Below are 21,943 nucleotides of genomic sequence, written 5' to 3' on the forward strand. Positions count from 1 at the left end.
CAATATATTACAATATGTAGGCTAGAAGATATCCATATTTTTATTAGCACCACACTAGCAAGGTGGATTAGGGAGGCCATTTTGTTAGCTTACACCTCAAAGGGCAGATCGGCTCCTGGCAAGCTGAGGGCGCATTCCACCAGGGCCATGGCAACCTCGTGGGCAGAGAGATTGGAAGTCTCGATTGACCAAATATGTAAGGCAGCTACTTGGTCCTCTCCGAGCACCTTTTACAACCATTATAGACTAGACCTGGGTGCTTCCTCAGACCTCTCCTTTGGTGTCAGGGTTCTGCAGGCTGTAGTTCCTCCCTAAGTAATTATTACTCTGTAATTCTCTCAGGTGGTGCTGTCATGGACGACCGAATAAAGTCATAGTTACTCACCGGTTAACGGTATTTTTTGGAGTCCATGACAGCACCTGTACATTCCCTCCCTTTAGTTTAAATTTGGGTGTGCACTTCTTCCTCTTATATGTACACTGGTAATAAATATTTGAGTATTGTACATAAACTATGCTATTAACCTTGGTGGTCCTCTTTGTGCTCTGTAAACCAACTGATGCGTGGGAGAGGTGCCGCCCTTATGTAGCTGTAGGATTTCCTGTTCCTGGAGGGCGGATCCTCTCTCTCAGGTGGTGCTGTCATGGACTCCGAAAAATACCGTTAACCGGTGAGTAACTAAGCCTTTCTTTTAATCATTCCAAAAATTCCTGTGACACACCTAAAGTGTTAATAAACTTCTTGAATGTGGTTTTGAGCACCTTGAGGGGTGCAGTTTTTAGAATGGTGTCACTTTTGGGTATTTTCTATCCTATAGACCCCTCAAAGTCACTTCAAATGTGATGTGGTCCCTAAAGAAAAATAAATGAGAAATCGCTGGTCAATTTTTAACCCTTATAACTTCCTAACAAAAAAAAAATTTTGGTTCCAAAATTGTGCTGATGTAAACATGTGGGAAATGTTATTTATTAACTATTTGTGTGACACTTCTCTGCTTTAAGGGCATAAAAATTCAAAGTTTGAAAATTGCAAAATTTTCGCCAAATTTCCATTTTTTTTTCACAAATAAACACAAGTCATATCGAAGAAATTTTACCACTGTCATGAAGTAGGATATCTCACGAGAAAACAATGTCAGAATAGTAAAAATTGACCCGGTCATGAACTTGGGGGTTAAGGCTATTTCTGCAACCATGTTTTAGTTATTTCTCTTTTTCACCTGAAGATTTCTCAACTAAATTGCACGTTATATATGTGAGCCCCAATGGGGACAGTGATGGCGTCTGTGAAGCGCTGTGGAATTCCTGGCCCTGCTATCAGTGATACATAGATGCGGCTGTTACTGTATGTCTCTAGTATAACGGGCAGCGCTAACATTTCCTCCCGCCTTATTCTGGCACAGAATCTCTGCAGTCCCATAAATATGGCGTTCCTGTGAGCGGCTCCTGGATCCCCTCCATTCCTGCCAGCTCTCCGCTGGGCAGTCTACACTGGAGGAGGAGCTGCGCCATTGTACACGCGCCGTACCACAGGCTCAGCACCCGTATAAGGAGGAGGACCGGCCGTCTGTTGTTTCCGGGCAGTCACGTGATGTCACCGGTGGGCGGGCGGCAGTTCCGGACGTTGTCTCTGGATGAGTAGCGGGCGGCATGGCCTCTGTGTGGAGCCGTGTGTGTGCCTTTACCTACCGGGCAGCGGTGCTCCACAGAGCCGTGTACACAGCATGCTGCTCAGGTAATGGCTGCATGTGAGGGGGCGCGCCTCTGCCCCCTAGTGTCCCTTGATGACATTGACGCTGCATAGTGGTGGGTGGACAGGTCCCTGGGGTCTGATAGCTCAGCTCCAGCTTCCCGCCCATTCTGCATCCTGGCAGAGGTGGAGCCATCCGATGTCTGTCATACTGGTGCTCTGTGCCATGGATGGGGCAGTAGGTGTAGGAATGCCGGACTGGCACCATGGGCAGTGCTGGGGCAGTAGGTGTAGGAATGCCGGACTGGCACCATGAGCAGTGCTGGGGCAGGAAGTGTAGGAATGCCGGACTGGCACCATGGGCAGTGCTGGGGCAGTAGGTGTAGGAATGCCGGACTGGCACCATGGGCAGTGCTGGGGCAGGAGGTGTAGGAATGCCGGACTGGCACCATGGGCAGTGCTGGGGCAGGAAGTGTAGGAATGCTGGACTGGCACCATGGGCAGTGCTGGGGCAGTAGGTGTAGGAATGCCGGACTGGCACCATGGGCAGTGCTGGGGCAGGAAGTGTAGGAATGCCAGACTGGCACCATGAGCAGTGCTGGGGCAGTAGGTGTAGGAATGCCGGACTGGCACCATGAGCAGTGCTGGGGCAGTAGGTGTAGGAATGCTGGACTGGCACCATGGGCAGTGCTGGGGCAGGAAGTGTAGGAATGCCAGACTGGCACCATGAGCAGTGCTGGGACAGGTAGTGTAGGCATGCTGGGCTGGCACCATGGGCAGTGCTGGGGCAGGTAGTGTAGGCATGCTGGACTGGCACCATGAGCAGTGCTGGGGCAGGAAGTGTAGGAATGCCAGACTGGCACCATGGGCAGTGCTGGGGCAGGAAGTGTAGGAATGCCAGACTGGCACCATGGGCAGTGCTGGGGCAGGAAGTGTAGGAATGCCAGACTGGCAGCATGAGCAGTGCTGGGGCAGGTAGTGTAGGCATGCTGGGCTGGCACCATGAGCAGTGCTGGGGCAGGTAGTGTAGGCATGCTGGGCTGGCACCATGGGCAGTGCTGGGGCAGGTAGTGTAGGCATGCTGGACTGGCACCATGGGCAGTGCTGGGGCAGGAAGTGTAGGAATGCCAGACTGGCAGCATGGGCAGTGCTGGGGCAGGAAGTGTAGGAATGCCAGACTGGCACCATGAGCAGTGCTGGGATAGGTAGTGTAGGCATGCTGGGCTGGCACCATGGGCAGTGCTGGGGCAGGTAGTGTAGGCATGCTGGACTGGCACCATGAGCAGTTCTGGGGCACTGTTGGCATTAGTCCCAGTATCATGGCTGTGAGCAGAACATAGGGATAGTAATATCTTTGGCCACACCATACATTAATATGGGGCCTGCAGGGCATCTCACACCATGCCACAAGCTCCACATTCATTGCCAGTACGTGAGTCCGGCATAGAGCGAGAACCATGGCACTGCCCACTAGTGTTACATCCTGCTTTTAATGTGGCAGTTGTGTGGTGCCAGTAGGTATAGATGCAGTCTTCCATGTGCCTCAGTCTGTGGCAAAGTCACACCACATTGTTGTGGGGTCCTGGATGCTTTCCATTGAATCAAGAAGAACCGTATTCAGTCTGTTACATTTCACCCGTCATGTTCTCAATAACAATGTCCAATAATTGGGCAACAGTGTGAAATTTGTGTACATTTCTGTATGGGTCCGTTATTTAAAAGATCATATTAGCGTAATCTGCTGCACGTATTCTGTAAAGAGCTGGATGCTTTCTCCCATCACTATAAACATCTTTAAGGGAACCTGTTGGCTCCCCCATGCCCTCCAACCCAACAGCATTCACATATGTATAAGTTCCCTCCTAACCAGCCCTTTATAACTTTATTAGGTGAAAACGAGGTATAAAAAAAGCATTTGTTTTATTTTTCTCAGTTATATAGTGCCAGTAATTCCATAAAACTTTACAGACATCATCACTGACCCCATTGGGCCTCACAATCTAGATTCTTTATCACTATGGCTTTGGAGTGTGGGAGGAAACTGGAGATCCCGGAGGAAACCCACACAAATATGGGGAGAACAAACTCCATGCACATGTTGTCCTTGGTGGTATTTGAAGCCAGGACCCCAGCTCTGCAAGGCTAGAGTTTTAACTACTGAGCCATGTCCCCTTTTCCTGTGCTAATTAGGGCTGTGACTACTCAATAGGGCATTAGTTTCCCTAGACTAGGTGGCCCTATTTCCATTTTATCACTCCCCTGCGGGCGTGCTAAGATAATTTGCACAAGCCAGGGTCATCACTAGCTCATGCAAATCTCGCGCCTTTGAACAGCTCATTTCGGCAGTGTCCCTGTGTCTCTAACGCTAGGTGTACCCTTCCCGGTTTTAGAAGTGCACCGGACATGACAGGAAGCTCAGGAGATGGCTTCCGGTCATGATATGCATGACAATCTGCTTCCAGTGCTTATGAAAAGGGGGCGTTATCAGTGTGAGACATGCAAAAAGTAGTGCCAGGTATCAGTGTACGTGTGTTTAATACATGTGGCTTACATGTGACAACCGTTTGCCACTTCAGTATCACATGTACCGGCACCTGTGAATCAGCGGTACTATTCATGCTGTTCCTTTTCGCTGGGTGCTCTCGTTATTGTCCCCTGCTTGCGCAGCGATCAGCACTAGCAGGGGACAAAGTTGAGAGTTGTATTCAACTGATAACAGTGAGAGCAGCTAGTGGCCGATGAGCGTATTTCTCAGTGGCCACCTGCGCTATAAACAAATAAAAAACCAAAATGACATGGGGTTCCCCTGTTTTTGATGCCAGGCAAAACAGCTGGGGGCTCTAACCCTCAGCTGTCAATTTGAGCAAGGCTGGTTATCATGAACAGAGTAGTCCTCACATCGTAGTTTTTAATTATTTAAATAAAAAGGATTCGCCACCCCACCCCCATTCTTGATAACCAGCCAAACTACAGCTGGCGGCTGGGATTCGCAGACTGATAAGGAACCATGGATATTAGGACTAGCTCCCAGTCTAAAAATAGCAGTCTGCAGTCGCCAAGAAAAGTACATGTATTAGATGCGCCAATTCTGGCGCTTTGCCCTGCTCTTCCCACTTGCCCTGCGGCAAGTGGGGTTCATATTTGTGGGGTTGATGTTCCCTTTGTATTGTCTGGTGACATCAAACCCATGGCTTAGTAATGGAGAGGTGTCTATAAGACACATGTCCATTACTAATCCTATGGTTATATTGTAAATAAATACACAGCAAGAATAAAGTCCTTTTATTTGAAATAAATCCACAATTTTCCTTTATTTAAAACTAACAAACAGTTATACTCACCTAACAACCATGGATTATTGAATCCCTCGTTTCCTGTAATAAAACAAAAATAAAAAACAACAATATCCCTCACCTGTCCAATCTTCTGTCCCATGCCATAATCCATGTCTGGGCTAAATAGTTTTCAACCTGGGCGGTGCCAAGATGCGACCATCCAGTCTGAGAATCACTGGAGAATGAGCTGCTGCGAGGTTACCACAGATCACTGAGGCTGCATTCCCAGCTGGGCCAATGAACTGCGGTGACCTTAGCACCATGAGAAAAAGTCTCGTGCAGCGCTCAGCTCAGTGTGTTCACCGTAAGGCCTGTTTCACACTTCCGTTTTTTCAAATCCGTCAAAATCCGTTGTTTTCCGTAAAAAAACGGATCCGCCATTTTTTGCAGGATCCGTTTTTTTTTTGTCCCATAGACTTCCATTACGGTTACCGCGGATCCGTCAAAAAAACGGATCCGTTTTTTTAAAAACTGATCCGTTGGCATCCGTTTCCGTCAAAAAAACGGAAACGGATCCGTTTGGCGGACACAAAAACGGAAGTGTGAAACAGGCCTAAGAAATTTCTCAGGGTGATCTGATGTCACTGCAGTTCAGGGGCCCAGCTGGGAACGCAGCCTCAGCGACCTGCGGTAATCTCGATGAGGTCACTGATGCAGTGCTTGCAGCAGCTCATTCTGTGGAGATCCACAATATCCCTATAAACTGTGTGTGTATGTGTGTGTGTATATATATATATATATATATATATATATAATATATACACTCACTGGCCACTTTATTAAGTACACCATGCTAGTAAGGGGTTGGACCCCCTTTTGCCTTCAGAACTGCCTCAATTCTTCGTGGCAGAGATTCAACAAGGTGCTGGAAGCATTCCTCAGAGATTTTGGACCATATTGACATGATGGCATCACACAGTTGGCGCAGATTTGTCGGCTGCACATCCCTGATGCGAATCTCCCGTTCCACCACATCCCAAAGATGCTCTATTGGATTGAGATCTGGTGACTGAGGAGGCTATTTGAGTACAGTAAACTCATTGTCATGTTCAAGAAACCAATCTGAGATGATTCGAGCTTTATGACATGGCGCATTATCCTGCTGAAAGTAGCCATCAGATGTTGGGTACATTGTGGTCATAAAGGGATGGACATGGTCAGCAACAATACTCAGGTAGGCTGTGGCGTTGCAACGATGCTCAATTGGTACCAAGGGGCCCAAAGAGTGCCCAGAAAAAATTCCCCACACCATGACACCACCACCACCAGCCTGAACCGTTGATACAAGGCAGGATGGATCCATGCTTTCATGTTGTTTACGCCAAATTCTGACCCTACCATCCGAATGTCGCAGCAGAAATCGAGACTCATCAGACCAGGCAACGTTTTTCCAATCTTCTACTGTCCAATTTCGATGAGCTTGTGCAAATTGTAGCCTCAGTTTCCTGTTCTTAGCTGAGAGGAGTGGTACCCAGTGTGGTCTTCTGCTGCTGTAGCCCATCTGCCTCAAAGTTCGACGCACTGTGCGTTCAGAGATGCTCTTCTGCCTACCTTGGTTGTAACGGGTGGCAATTTGAGTCACTGTTGCCTTTCTATCAGCTCGAACCAGTCTGCCCATTCTCCTCTGACCTCTGGCATCAACATGGCATTTCCGGCCACAGAACTGCCGCTCACTGGATTTTTTTTTCTTTTTCGGACCATTCTCTGTAAACCCTAGAGATGGTTGTGCGTGAAAATCCCAGTAGATCAGCAGTTTCTGAAATTCTCAGACCAGCCCTTCTGGCACCAACAATCATGCCACGTTCAAAGGCACTCAAATCACCTTTCTTCCCCATACTGATGCTCGGTTTGAACTGCAGGAGATTGTCTTGACCATGTCTACATGCCTAAATGCACTGAGTTGCCGCCATGTGATTGGCTGATTAGAAATTAAGTCTTAACACACAGTTGGACAGGTGTACCTAATAAAGTGGCCAGTGAGTGTATATATATATATATATATATGATCAAGCAAGTTCAAATTCCTTAAGGGGACTAAAAATTGCATTAAAAAAATATTGGCTTTCGAATTACCCCGCCTTAGCCCCTATTAGCAAAAATAGTTTACGTTTATTTTTTGTATCGTTTTACAAACAGTCCAGTCTATCAAAATATATAATTGTTTGAACCAGAAAAAACTTGAAATGCTAGAATTGCTTCTTTTTTTTTTTCCCCCGTCTCTGCACTAATTTAAAAAAAAAATCATTCAAAAGCTTGTACGTTCCCCAAAATGGTATCCATTAAAACAGCAGCTATGAATGTAAAACACATGTCGTCATACTTTGGATGGAAAAATGAAGATTTTGGGTACTCGCCGTAAAATCTTTCTCTGAGCCTTCATTGGGGGACACAGGAAACCATGGGTGTATGATGGTGCAACTAGGAGGTGGACCCTATGCAAAAAAGTTAGCTCCTCCCCAGCAGTGTATACCCACCAACTGGCAGGAACCTCATCAGTTAGTGAGAACGCACTTGGAGAAGCAACAGGTATATAACTCTTATAACATAAACACAACGAACAATAAGCAAGGGCGGGTGCTGTGTCTCCCAATGAAGGCTCCGAGAAAGAGATTTTACGGTGAGTACTCAATCTTCATTTCTCTATCGCTTCATTGGGGGACACAGGAAACCATGGGACGTCCAAAAGCAGTCCCAAGGGTGGGTAAAGGTGGTACCATCAAATCAGCTCAGGTCACTGCTGCTTGCAGGACCTTTCTACAGAGATTTGCATATTATCAAAAATTCCCAAAGGAAAATTATGGATGCTACCAAATCACCTCTATAACTCTAGATACGACACTATAATGCAAGATTCTTCTAGCTAATTAATAGCAGAGAAAAACAACGAGTATTTAGGAAAAATATAAAAAGAATTTTATTAGAATACATTAAAAATACATATTAGACAGTTTCCCACTATACAGAGTACCAAGGGGTTAATCCTGAAATAGACACTATGAACAATAAAGAGCTAGCTGAAAATAATATCAGCTACAAGCATCCTTAAATATTTTCAATATAAATATATATAAAGTACAGATTCTCCACTATACATTAATTTAATACATAATAGGGCTTTATTAAAAGTGCCTGAAATGCTCATGCAAAATAGGGAGCTAATCAATATATTAATAATGGCATCTCAAACCGTCCTCCAGTGCTGGTACACAAATATCCCATACAAACTGGGTAAAGCAGTCTAAACTTGCCCATTTATAAATACACAGCGATGTAATACTACCAGTGCTAAGACTGTGGCCCAAATGAAAATGCATATGAATATGCGGGTGCACTGTACTTACAAGTAACATGTAATGGAGGATTCCCCAGACCTGACGCCCCAACGCGCGTTTCACCACTTCTTCCTCAGGAGGCGTGGCCAATAGCGGCCTCGGTGTTAATATTTATAGGAAATGATGTCATAAATGCTAATAGGCAATCAAGGCCAGGTCGTGTAGCGGCGCATGCGCAGATTCGGAGCCGTCATAAAATTGAGACACTCTCTCAGCGCTCATGGAACGCAAGCAACCAGGTGCTGCTTAGCAACCTAAGTCGCCCACAATTCCCGTCGGGCGCATCGAGAGATCCCTGACAGAGCCAACTCTGGGCATGCGCACCAGACCGCCTTAAATAGCTGCACATTACAGATGCCAATAGTCTAAGAATAAACGGACTGTGTGAGTGAAACAAAATAAATCATAATAGTGAATCGCTACTATATCGGCCGCGAACAGCTGATTTACAAGCTAATCATAAACATAGAAAAAGGAGACTATAGAGATATAAAAAATTATACCTCATAACGTCATATTACAAAATATAAATATAATAATGTAGTGAAATAATATACTAATGTTGTACATACATATATAATATTTGAAACACAAAAAAGTATAAAAAAATATATATGAAGTTTAGTTATTATTTGCATGGGCAATATTTTACACCAATAAAAAAGTGCAAAAAGTGACATGACAGTTAGTCCGAAATAATTTCCCCTTTGGAAGAAATCCAGGTAAGAAATTCATTCTTCTCTCTCTCCAAATGATGGGGATTCATCTGTAAGGTCGCAAACATCGGAAATGGGCATTAGAAAAATTACTGTAATAAAAATATAAAAATAAAAATTAGCAATTTAAAAAAATAAAGAAAATGAAAACACCTAGACTAAAATTACCCAAGTACTTTAAAGAAAGGACCCGAACCCATGGCTCTCATTCAAACCTCCAGGGACCATCGAATTAAGTCGATAGATCCACATACTTTCAATTTGCGACAATTTTTTAAACAAATTTCCTCCCCTCATTCCCAAAGATACCTGATCGATGGCCATTATCCGAAGGCCACTCGTGTCCGAATTATGACATTTTTTAAAATGTCGGGGTAAGGTTTTTAATTGTTCTCCCTCCTCAGATTCTTTGGACTTCTCGATATCTCGAATATGTTCTCGTATTCGTATTCGCAGCTCTCTCGTTGTCATCCCAATATATATCTTATTGCAAGGGCATTTTGCCAAGTAAATAACTCCCCTCGAGGAGCAAGTCAAGCACTTTCTAATAGTAAATGTTTTAGTTTGATCCACATTTTGAAATTCTTTTCCTTTTATGGTATTAGTGCAAGCTTTGCATTTCCTGCATGGAAAAAAGCCCTGAATAACACCCAAAAAACCTCTGTGTTCTTTTTTTGATGAAAAGTGACTATGGACTAATAGGTCCGATAAATTTTTAGACCTTTTGGCAGTAATGCATGGCTTGTTTGATAAAGTCTTATTTAAAATTGGATCAGTTAATAAGATCTCCCAATGACTCACACATTCACACAGTCCGTTTATTCTTAGACTATTGGCATCTGTAATGTGCAGCTATTTAAGGCGGTCTGGTGCGCATGCCCAGAGTTGGCTCTGTCAGGGATCTCTCGATGCGCCTGACGGGAATTGTGGGCGACTTAGGTTGCTAAGCGGCACCTGGTTGCTTGCGTTCCATGAGCGCTGAGAGAGTGTCTCAATTTTATGACGGCTCCGAATCTGCGCATGCGCCGCTACACGACCTGGCCTTGATTGCCTATTAGCATTTATGACATCATTTCCTATAAATATTAACACCGAGGCCGCTATTGGCCACGCCTCCTGAGGAAGAAGCGGTGAAACGCGCGTTGGGGCGGCAGGTCTGGGGAATCCTCCATTACATGTTACTTGTAAGTACAGTGCACCCGCATATTCATATGCATTTTCATTTGGGCCACAGTCTTAGCACTGGTAGTATTACATCGCTGTGTATTTATAAATGGGCAAGTTTAGACTGCTTTACCCAGTTTGTATGGGATATTTGTGTACCAGCACTGGAGGACGGTTTGAGATGCCATTATTAGTGTTGAGCATTCCGATACCGCAAGTATCGGAATTCCGATACCGACTTCCGATATTTTTTCAATATCGGAATTCGGCATCGGAATCGGAAGTTCAAAGTTGATTGACAGACTGACGTCATCATGATGCGCGGTGTGTGCGCATCATGATGCGCCGTCATTTCGGGCCTTCCGGGGGTCTCTGCCGGGGGGCTGTGCCGGCCTGCCGGGGGGCTGTGTGGACTGCCCGGGGTCTGTACCGGCCTGCCGGGGGGCTGTGCCGGCCTGCCGGTGGTCTGTGCACCCTGTGGGGGTCTGTACCGGCCTGCCGGGGGGCTGTGCCGGCCTGCCGGTGGTCTGTGCACCCTGTGGGGGTCTGTACCGGCCTGCCGGGGGGCTGTGCCGGCCTGCCGGGGGGCTGTGCACCCTGTGGGGGTCTGTACCGGCCTGCCGGGGGGCTGTGCTGATGTCCGGGGGTCTGTGCAAGCATCGTCCGATGGGACTACAAGTCCCATCGGGCGATGCCTGCTACCATGACAGTGATTGACACATTAGCCAATGATGGGACAGTAGTAGTCCCATCATCCGGCTAATGTGTTAAATGTTAAAAAAAAAAAAAAAATACTACATACATACTACATGCATGCTACATACATACTACATGCTACATACATACTACATACATACTACATGCATGCTACATGCATGCTACATACATGCTACATACATACTACATGCTACATACATACCACATACATACTACATACATACTACATATATACTACATGCATGCTACATACATACTACATGCTACATACATGCTACATACTACATACATGCTACATACTACATACATGCTACATGCATGCTACATGCATGCTACATGCATGCTACATGCATGCTACATACATACTACATGCTACATACATACCACATACATACTACATACATGCTACATACATACCACATACATACTACATACATGCTACATACTACATACATGCTACATACATGCTACATACATACTACATGCATGCTACATACATACTACATGCATGCTACATACATACTACATGCTACATACATACCACATACATACTACATACATACTACATGCTACATACATACTACATATATACTACATGCTACATACATACCACATACATACTACATACATGCTACATACATACTACATACATGCTACATACATGCTACATACATGCTACATACATACTACATATATACTACATGCATGCTACATACATACTACATATATACTACATGCATGCTACATACATACTACATGCTACATACATACCACATATATACTACATGCTACATACATACCACATATATACTACATACATACAATACATTCATACAATACATACGTAGACATACAGTACATATAACATAGAGTAACATACTTACCAATACTTGTCACATTGTTCCCCGAAGCCATTGTCTTTTCCGGAATAAATATTAACATAACAAACCACAAAAATACTCACCCACGATCCGAAGCAGTCCACGAGTGTGTCCCACGACGATCTTGGGTAGAGAACTGCAGCATCAGATGATGCTGCCGTTCTCTACGGGCTGCAGGAATCCAATGACGGAAGGTAGGTATCCTTCCGCACTGTATTCCTCCGCCACTTAAAAAAAAAAAAAAGTCCCTAGTCTCACTTTATGCCATTGCTGCGTGGGAAATTCCCACACAGCAATGGCATAAAGTGAGACTAGGGACTTTTTTTTTTTTTAAGTGGCGGAGGAATACAGTGCGGAAGGATACCTACCTTCCGTCATTGGATTCCTGCAGCCCGTAGAGAACGGCAGCATCATCTGATGCTGCAGTTCTCTACCCAAGATCGTCGTGGGACACACTCGTGGACTGCTTCGGATCGTGGGTGAGTATTTTTGTGGTTTGTTATGTTAATATTTATTCCGGAAAAGACAATGGCTTCGGGGAACAATGTGACAAGTATTGGTAAGTATGTTACTCTATGTTATATGTACTGTATGTCTACGTATGTATTGTATGAATGTATTGTATGTATGTAGTATATATGTGGTATGTATGTAGCATGTAGTATGTATGTAGCATGCATGTAGCATGCATGTAGCATGCATGTAGCATGCATGTAGCATGCATGTAGCATGTATGTAGTATGTAGCATGTATGTAGTATGTATGTGGTATGTATGTAGCATGCATGTAGTATGTATGTAGCATGCATGTAGCATGCATGTAGTATGTATGTGGTATGTATGTAGCATGCATGTAGTATGTATGTGGTATGTAGCATGCATGTAGCATGCATGTGGTATGTATGTAGCATGCATGTAGCATGCATGTAGTATGTATGTAGTATGTATGTAGTATGTAGCATGTATGTAGTATGTATGTGGTATGTATGTAGCATGCATGTAGTATGTATGTAGTATGTATGTGGTATGTATGTAGCATGCATGTAGTATGCATGTAGCATGCATGTAGTATGTATGTAGTATGTATGTAGTATGTAGCATGTATGTGGTATGTATGTAGCATGCATGTAGCATGCATGTAGTATGTATGTATGTAGCATGTATGTAGTATGTATGTAGTATATATGTAGTATGTATGTAGCATGTAGTATGTATGTAGCATGCATGTAGTATGTATGTAGTATTTTTTTTTTTTTTTTTAACATTTAACACATTAGCCGGATGATGGGACTACTACTGTCCCATCATTGGCTAATGTGTCAATCACTGTCATGGTAGCAGGCATCGCCCGATGGGACTTGTAGTCCCATCGGACGATGCCGGCACAGCCCCCCGGCAGGCCGGCACAGCCCCCCGGCAGGCCGGCACAGCCCCCCGGAGCCTGCACAGACCACCGGCAGGCCGGCACAGCCCCCCGGCAGGCCGGCACAGACCACCGGAGCCTGCACAGACCCCCTGGCAGGCCGGCACAGCCCCCCGAAAGGCCCGTACAGACCCCAGAGAGGCTGTACAAGGGCAGGAAAGGGTTTTTCTTATTCCGATACCGGAAGTCCCATAGACTTGAATGGGACTTCCGGTATCGGAATCGGCGATACCGATACTTTTTTTAAAGATCGGCCGATACCATCCGATACGATACTTTGAAGTATCGGACGGTATCGCTCAACTCTAGCCATTATTAATATATTGATTAGCTCCCTATTTTGCATGAGCATTTCAGGCACTTTTAATAAAGCCCTATTATGTATTAAATTAATGTATAGTGGAGAATCTGTACTTTATATATATTTATATTGAAAATATTTAAGGATGCTTGTAGCTGATATTATTATTTTCAGCTAGCTCTTTATTGTTCATCGTGTCTATTTCAGGATTAACCCCTTGGTACCGTGTATAGTGGGAAACTCTGTCTAATATGTATTTTTAATGTATTCTAATAAAATTCTTTTTATATTTTTCCTAAATACTCGTTGTTTTTCTCTGCTATTAATTAGCTAGAAGAATCTTGCATTAGAGATTTGCATATGACTAAACCTATATGTGAACCTTGTAGGTCCTGGCAAAGGTATGACAGGAAGACCATGTAGCAGTCTAACAAATCTACGAGACCAACGCCTGGCGGTGGGTGACAATGGAGGCCCCCCACTGAGCGAGAGGAGTGCGTGGTGACCTTAAATGGATGCGATCTGTCCATTAGTCGGCAGGCTTCAGAATAGCAGAGCGAACCCAGCAGGCCTCGATAGACCTGGAAACAGCCAAGACCTTTACGAGTACGTTCTGGGATTAAGAACAGTGAATCTGCACATCTGATTGGTGCTGTTCTGCGAAGGTAGCTACAGAGAATTCTACCAGGTCCAATTTGTTTAGAGACCATTCTTGATAAAGAAAGGGAGCGAAAATGGACAAAAAGAAGAAAAAACAGTATCCTCATTGGGGAGAAATAAAAAAAAAAAACTCCACCTTAGGGAGAAAGGATGGTATCAGATGTAACACTACCTTGTTCTGGTGACACTCTAGATAATGAGGAACAAGAGATCTGCGAGTTTGGAAACTCATCTGATAGAAGAAAGGGCGACCGGGAAGGCAACCTTCCAGGAAAGGAGTGAAAAGTGTCTCGTAGAGGTTTGAATGTTGATTCTTGAAGAACACTGAGTACTAAATTGAGATCTCAAGGTGTTAACAGAGGCCGGTAGGGGGAAACAAGTGCCCAGCTCCCTGCAGAATGGTCTTGATCTGCAGGCGAGACGTTATAATCTTTCGAAAAGGGATGGAAAAAGCAAACACCTGTCTCTTGAGAAAACTGAAGGAGAGGCCAGATCTCAGACCCAAATGTAAGAAAAACAAAATGGAAACAGATGAAAGACCCTTGGGGAGGTCTGATTAGTTACGCACCAGCGGAAAGATTTTCCACGAACGATGGGAAATGCGAGAATAGTAAGGGTTCATAGTTCTGAACATGGTCTGTATACCCTGATCGGAGAAATCGGCTGATTACAGAAACATGGTCTTAGTCATGGTGTTAAATAGAGTGACATAGAATTCTGGTGGAACACAGAACCCTGCGAGAAACAATCTGGAATATCCTGGAGTTTCTACGGAGTGCCTGTGAGGAAGTTGATTACTTCTGCGTACCCAAATCCTCTGGGGTGATGAGAATTATGGGCACTCCCTCAGTCTGGAGTCTCTTCTGGACCACCCTAGAGATCAGTGTTAAGGTAGGTAATGGGTACGGGGGGGGGGAGAGGCAAGACCAAGGAATACCAAAGCGTCAGTGCCGATTTCTAGCGTGACGTGTGATCTGGAGATCACATGAGAATCTTGTGACTTAGGCCTGTTTCACACTTCCGTTTTTGTGTCCGCCAAACGGATCCGTTTCCGTTTTTTTGACGGAAACTGATGCAGACGGATCCGTTTTTAAAAAAACGGATCCGTTTTTTTGACGGATCCGCAGTAACCACTAATGTAAGTCTATGGGACAAAAAAACGGATCCTGCAAAAAAATGGCGGATCCGTTTTTTTACGGAAACCAACGGATTTTGACGGATTTGAAAAAACGGAAGTGTGAAACAGGCCTAAGACTGGACTCTGTCACGTTTATGTCGGGAAACCCTCAAAGGAGCCACGTCATGGGAGACTGAAAGGTTCAGGGACCACTCGCTGGCGGTGGGACCCTCTCGGCTGAGAAAATCGGTGGCCCATATCTCCCCTCTTGGGATGTTGCAGTTCCAGATCATAACCAAATCCACGGCACTTCTGACAATATTGCTTGATTTCGGGTTCTTCCTTGAAGGTTCATCTGTCACCGCTGTGGCGTTGTAAGTTTGGACCTGAAACTAATGGTAGAAAATGGGGTCCTTGCAAAACAAGTAGAGCAAGATGGAGGGACCCAAAATCCAGAATGTTGATGGGAAGAGACTATTGCTGGGTGGTCCATCAGTCCTGGACTGTTAAGTTCTGAAAATATGCTCCCCAGTTGAGAAGATTGCCTTCTGTAGTAGTGATCTTCCGACATGGTGTGGGAAAGATCTACCGCAATTGACTAGAGGAGATTAAGTCCACCAGTGTAGAGACTTATTTATCCGGAGAGCGGCATGATTAGTCGATAAAGGGAGTGAAGCGACCAGTCCCATCTTGATGGCAGAAAAAGAAAATTTGAAAAGGATGCATATACAAGTAGGCACATGGAACTTCTTCCATTAACACAACCATCCTACCTAGAACGCTCATGCAGAAGTGGAGCGAACGTGCAAATGTGCCTCTGACGGAGAGAGTCCCACATGATAGGATCAAGAGTTTTTCCTTGGGTAGAAAAAGGCTCTTGATCGTGCTGTGTCAAACAGCATTCCCAGAAAAAACAATATGTTGGACCAAGACCAGAGACTATTTTGGGATGTTGATAACCCAGCCAAGATGAAGAGAGGTGACCAGAGTGCAATCATGAGAAAAGAGCTCCAAACTCCTTAGAGAGGAGTCCGTGGAAAGGTCTGAACTCAGAATCCAAGTGCCAAGGAACAACAGTGTGGAGCAGAGAGCCGGAAAAAACACGTGAATGGCGAAAAAGGACGATGATGATGTGAACTCTAAATCGCTTTGAGGACGACTGGTCCAGTTTAAGGAAATTAGTACTGATAACTTGAGGTATCTTGGTAGCTCTTGATCGACTCAGACCATCTTGATAAGGAAGTAGGTAAGACTCCTTACATGTGAAACCGCTTACCTTAATGTAAGAAAATTCCAAAAAAGGCAGTATAATCAGCGAGGTCTTACCATTTGAAGGAGGAGCTCCAGCGAATGCCTGGCACAGGAAACAGAAAAGGCAGAGACAGAGTCACTGACGCGACCTGTTAGGCATGAGTGCCGACCCTGTGACTCGTAGGGTCAAACATAGCCAGGCACTCCCCAAGTTGAAATGGGCTGTCTGGGTGAGACACCGCTGGCCCTGAGAATTGTAATTTAATCACCGAGAGGAAAAAACACAAGATTACAACTCTAAATACTGAGAAAGGATACAATCTTTGCTGGAGGAGACTTGTTTACGTGATGTTCAGACATCGGATCCAAGGCCAAAGAGGCTCTCGTGCTCTTGGCTGAGGCTTGATAAGGACAAAGAACTGTGATCTTGGTAGACCCCTTGGGCTGCACAATGAACAACCATAAGGATCATTGTAAAAGGAGGTCCTAACTCACTGAATAGTGGACAGAGCACTAGAAACGCTATTAGTCATGTTGGGTCTAACTACTGGCTAGTGAGTAGCGCAGCTGAACTGCATTGCGGACAGCAATGTGGTTAACTGTCGATGGAGATCCTGACCAGTTGGATAATTCTTGGCAAATCGTATTCACAGGATGAAGGACAAGGCCCTTGGGTCGTAACCGTAGTCAAGGTTGGGTTACGTGGTAGATATGGAGTCTGACTTGCTGGATAGCGGGCAGAGCATTTGGATCACTATTGCAAGCGGTCATATGGTACATGACAGATGGTGTGTCTGACTTACCGGATAGCGGAGAGAGCACATTTGTGGTAGATGGTGCATCCGATTCGCTGGATAGTGGGCAGGAAACCTGGATCACTTCTGCAAATAAACACTGAGGAACTTGATAGGTGGTGCATCTGAGTCACTGGATGGTGTGCAGGAAACGTGGACCGCTGCTGTCACAGAACATGAGATGCATGTTAAATGGTACATCTGACTCACTGGATAGTGGGCATGAGACATGGACCACTGCTACAGTCGACCATTAGGTACATAGTAGATGGTGTATCTGACTCACCGAATGGTGGACAGAACATCAGTACCGCTGCTGCAATCAACCATTAGGTATGTAGTAGATGGTGTATCTGGCTCACTGAATGGTGGACAGAACACTAGTACCGCTGCTGCAATCGACCAGATGGTACATAGTAAATTGTTCATCTGATACACTAGATGGTGGTCAGAAAATGTGGACTGCAGCTGTAATCGACCATGAGGTATGTGGTAAAAGGTACATCAAACTCACTGGGTAGGGGCTCAAACACTAGGGCTGTTATTTCTATAGCACATAAATAATTCCACATAGATGGAAAGCAGGTGGGCATAGGGGAAAAAAAACACTCCATTGCTGCAGTCGAGGTCCGGATACCTAACCAAAATATACAGAGTCTGCAGGAGCTACATTGGGAAGGACTATAAGATATTGTATACATAGACAAAGGACAACCATGTCTGTCTAAAATAAGTGTGTCCTGGAGTCATGAATATTTTTTTATATTACATTAGAGACACAGGTGCTATAAGCTGCTGAGTCACAAGCTCTGGACGACGGGGAGGGGGGAGCTCTCTTGGAGGGAATGAAATTGAAACATACAGGCGGAATGTCTGGACGGAGCTTCTGGCCCAAACACTGCAGTACAGCAGGTGGATGTCTGCTCGAGATACTCAGAGAAAAAAATATGGTGCTGAGGAGTGAGCATTAAGGGAAAAAAGGGCACGTTGAGTTCCCGCGCTTCTGGGGATCAAGTCACAGAGATACCTGTCCTGAAGGCTCCGGAATCCATCTTCGCAGCAGGGCTGTGGAGTCGGAGTCTGTGCTCATTTTGGAAGAGTCGGTATAAATTGGACTGACTCCTAAAATACATAATAAATTGGGTACAGTAGTTCAATGCAGAATGTGCGGAATATTTTTTCATACGAATTTGGGAAAGTTATGAAATGTCCTATAAATGGCTGTTCTGTTCCTGATCTAAGGCTACATTCACACACAGCGTTTTTGCTGCGTTTTTTGAGGATACGTTTTTCAGCTGCAAAAGCAGATCATCTTTTTAAAAAAACCGCATCACCTGAAAGGTTTTAGAGCTCATAGATAATGTTTTCAATAGCAAAAGCAGATTAGAAAAACGCCACACAAACTGACATGCTCATGCAGCCCAAAAACGGATCCTCACAAAACGATGTGTCTGAATGTCATATCTTGAAACCCATTGACTTTGCTGGGATGCCCAAAGTCACTGTATTTTACTGCAAAAAAAACTGATCCGCAAAAACGCTGTGTGTGAATCATGGCCGTAGCCAGCGAGGGGCAGGTGCCCACCCTAGAAGCAGGGGCACGCACCTATCAAAACTCGTATGCTGCAGTGCTCCCGTCCTGCACCGGCTCCAGACTTCAGGGGGCAATCTCCCCTCCTCTGTCCTGTCTTCTGCCGTCTTCACCAGAGAGAGGAGGGGGAGGGGTGCCTGCCCTGCACAGGATTCGATTCCTGGGCCCCGAGCTGGAGAAAGTGAGAAAGTTGTGTACACACTGCAGCTGGCAATAAGAGATAGTCTGCAAGAGGGACATGCTGGAAATCTGATTGGAAAAGTGAGGAAATTGGTTCCATCTTGAAGAGACGTGCTGGGAAAGGGGCAATTGTCGATCAAGCCACTCGGTGGGGCAGCACTTATTTAATGATTGAGCGATTGCTTGCACTAAAACCGTTTCTTAAAATATGGCAAACTCTCAGGTAACCCTAAATAAAGGTCAATACACACAGGTGGCTGAATTGAAGGAATTGCTTAATCACCCATTTACCGTGACTAAAAAATTACGAGCTGAGGATTTAACTCCTGGCATTTTCATTAGTGAGTGGAAGAACTTTCTATTTTGCCTGTCCCAAAGAGGAGGTGTAATCGCAGATGGCATTTCTGCTTCAATGGAACGGAGAGCGACACAGCTATTGGAAAATAAAATTCTTCTGGCAGCTGTTTATGTGGACCCAAGTCATCGAATACTGCTTGATGATCAACAGCTTACTAAAGGAAAAGAAGCTCTGACTGAGGTAACAGGATGAGTGGCCTACAGGAGGACTGCCAGGCGCAAGAGGACTTGGGTCCTGACAGCGCTACTGCTGCCATATCTTCATCCTCATCAGATGAGGAGTTTGACTTCGACAAGTATTTGGATGACATGGAGCAGGCAATGCGTTGCCGCAAGGAAAAAGATTTCACTCCGTCTCCTATAGCAAGCAGATTAACCATATATCTGCAAAATGTTTCACTTGCTTTCAAAGAAATAGAAAAATTCAACCGTTCATCAAAACTGACTGCATGAGGCAATTCCTTTATACCCGGAAATTGTTAGAGATGTTGCCCATGTGGTTACGGCTTTGCCTCCAACCCAAGTTAGAGTAGAGAGGTTGTTCTCTAGCCTTAAAATTATTAGGTCAGATTTGAGGTCATCTATGAAGGAGGATCTGATGGAGGCAATTCTATTTCTTAGAACAAATTCATAGACTGCACAAGTGTTATTTAGTATGTTATTGTTGAAAACTGTTTTTTTCCACTTATAGTTTATTACATAGTGATTATATATATATACACAATATACAGTGTGTGTGTATATATATAAATCGATATTACATAATGTATTACATATTTACAATATTAGTTTTTTTGTGTTCTAAAGTTGTATTCCAAAATATATATATAGAACATATTATATATATATATATATATATATATATATATATATATAATCTAAATATCTTAATTATTGTATCATAAAAATGATTAAATGTCTGATGTTCACATTGTACTACAATAAACTTTTCACTTAACTATAAGCAATATATGTGGGAATCTGAGTCGTGGAGTTGGTGTAAGGGAAATTGAGGAGTCGGAGTTGCAGGTTTGGCTTACCGACTCCACAGCCCCGCTTCGCAGCACGATAATGAAGACTGCCATCAGACGTCCTGGAGGGTACTTGGTCCTGGGGCAGTATTTCGGGCGGCTATAAAGTACCGATACCGTCTTCCCACCCTGCACATCTGGCTCTGGAGGGCAAGCGGGCTAGAGTGTAGTGGCGAGGACCGGTCTGCATCTTCGGTCTTCTTACCCCTGAACGACCGTCTCTGGAGGGCGGGCGGCGCAGGGGGGTAATGGCAGGGACCAGTCCGCATCTTTGGTATTGCGGATGCCCCAAACACACTTGAAGTGTTAGGCATGGGATCCTGCCTGCCAGACACAAGAGGGTACAGTAGTGACTCATTCCTACACTGTGCTCCCGGTCTCTAGGGGGGGGGAGCGGAGTGACCAATTACACTGTCGCCCAGATCACAAGCTGAATCTGAAAGAGAGAGATCGTTGTTAAAAAAAAAAATAAATAAATAAAACCTAAAGGTAGAAACTGGGCTGAGAGCAGCCCGTGTCCACCTCCTACTGACACCAAGCTAAAACTGATGAGCTTCCTGCCAGTTGGTATATACTGCTGGGAAAGAGCTAACTTTTTTGCATAGTGTCAACCTTCTAGTGGCAGCAGCATACACCCATGGTTTCCTGTGTCCCCCAATGAAGCGATAGAGAAATAGAAGTTGCAGGTCTCAGAAAATGTTCACAAACTTTTTTGTTTCGCCACTAAAATAACAAAATAAGTTTGATATCATCGTTATTGTACTAATGTAACACAATTTTTCCTGGTCATTTTTATAAAACAATGAACAGTGTAAAAACAAATCCCCCAAAACAATGACAGAATTACATTTTTTTAATTTTTTTTATTGCAATTTCTCCGCAGTTGATTTTTTTTTTTTTTTTTTTTTGTTTCCATTAAAAACGTTATGGCCGTTTGGAAGATGGGGAATAAAAAAATGAAAGCACAACAAGGAAAAATGTCTGGGTCGTGCTCATGCATGCTAGCGTATTATACATGAATGTGCTGTCCGTTTTAAAATCTGACAACACACATACTACTCGCTGACCTTTGTAATTCAGTTGGGCTGGTCAGATGAGTTATTTCATGCAGACCATGTGAATAAAAAATTACACACAGTAGGCTTCTAATTCAAGTCTGAGTGCGCAGACACAAAAACATATACCATAGGGATCATCCAAATTCTATCCTATTTTTACAGACACATTGCAATTATTAACATAGGAAGTAGTGATGAGCGAGTATACTCGTTGCTCGGGTGTCCTCCGAGTATTCTGGTGTGCTCGGAGATTTAGTTTTCATCGCCTCAGCTACATGATTTACGGCTGCTAGACAGGCTGACTACATGTGGGGAATGCCTGTTTGTTAGGGAATTCCCACATGTA

At 44.5% G+C, this 21,943-nt stretch overlaps 1 protein-coding gene and 1 long non-coding RNA gene across 3 annotated transcripts in view; one reads left to right on the top strand and one right to left on the bottom strand.

The window, feature by feature from the left end:
- Positions 1 to 499: 499 nt before the first annotated feature.
- The window catches only part of COQ3 (coenzyme Q3, methyltransferase), a 43,785-nt gene continuing 22,341 nt past the window's right edge, over positions 500 to 21,943 (top strand). Inside the window, exon 1 of one of the 2 annotated variants that reach the window (XM_073589513.1) lies at positions 500 to 671. In XM_073589513.1, the coding sequence (XP_073445614.1) occupies positions 515 to 671 (157 nt within the window). In that variant the 5' untranslated portion in view covers positions 500 to 514. Of the gene's footprint in view, positions 672 to 1,450; positions 1,736 to 21,943 lie in introns of those variants that run through there. The other variant, XM_073589515.1, reaches the window with a different exon arrangement.
- On the bottom strand, positions 9,002 to 20,686 carry LOC141100832 (uncharacterized). Its single transcript, XR_012234796.1, has 4 exons — positions 20,549 to 20,686; positions 18,408 to 18,502; positions 17,390 to 17,544; positions 9,002 to 9,165 (listed from the first exon to the last, which is right to left on the bottom strand). It is a non-coding gene; the product is annotated as an uncharacterized lncRNA (long non-coding RNA).

The sequence above is a fragment of the Dendrobates tinctorius genome, unplaced genomic scaffold (assembly GCF_039654945.1).
Source record: "Dendrobates tinctorius isolate UK_male_01 unplaced genomic scaffold, ASM3965494v1 ptg000111l, whole genome shotgun sequence".
In the NCBI taxonomy this organism is placed as follows: Eukaryota; Metazoa; Chordata; class Amphibia; order Anura; family Dendrobatidae; genus Dendrobates; species Dendrobates tinctorius.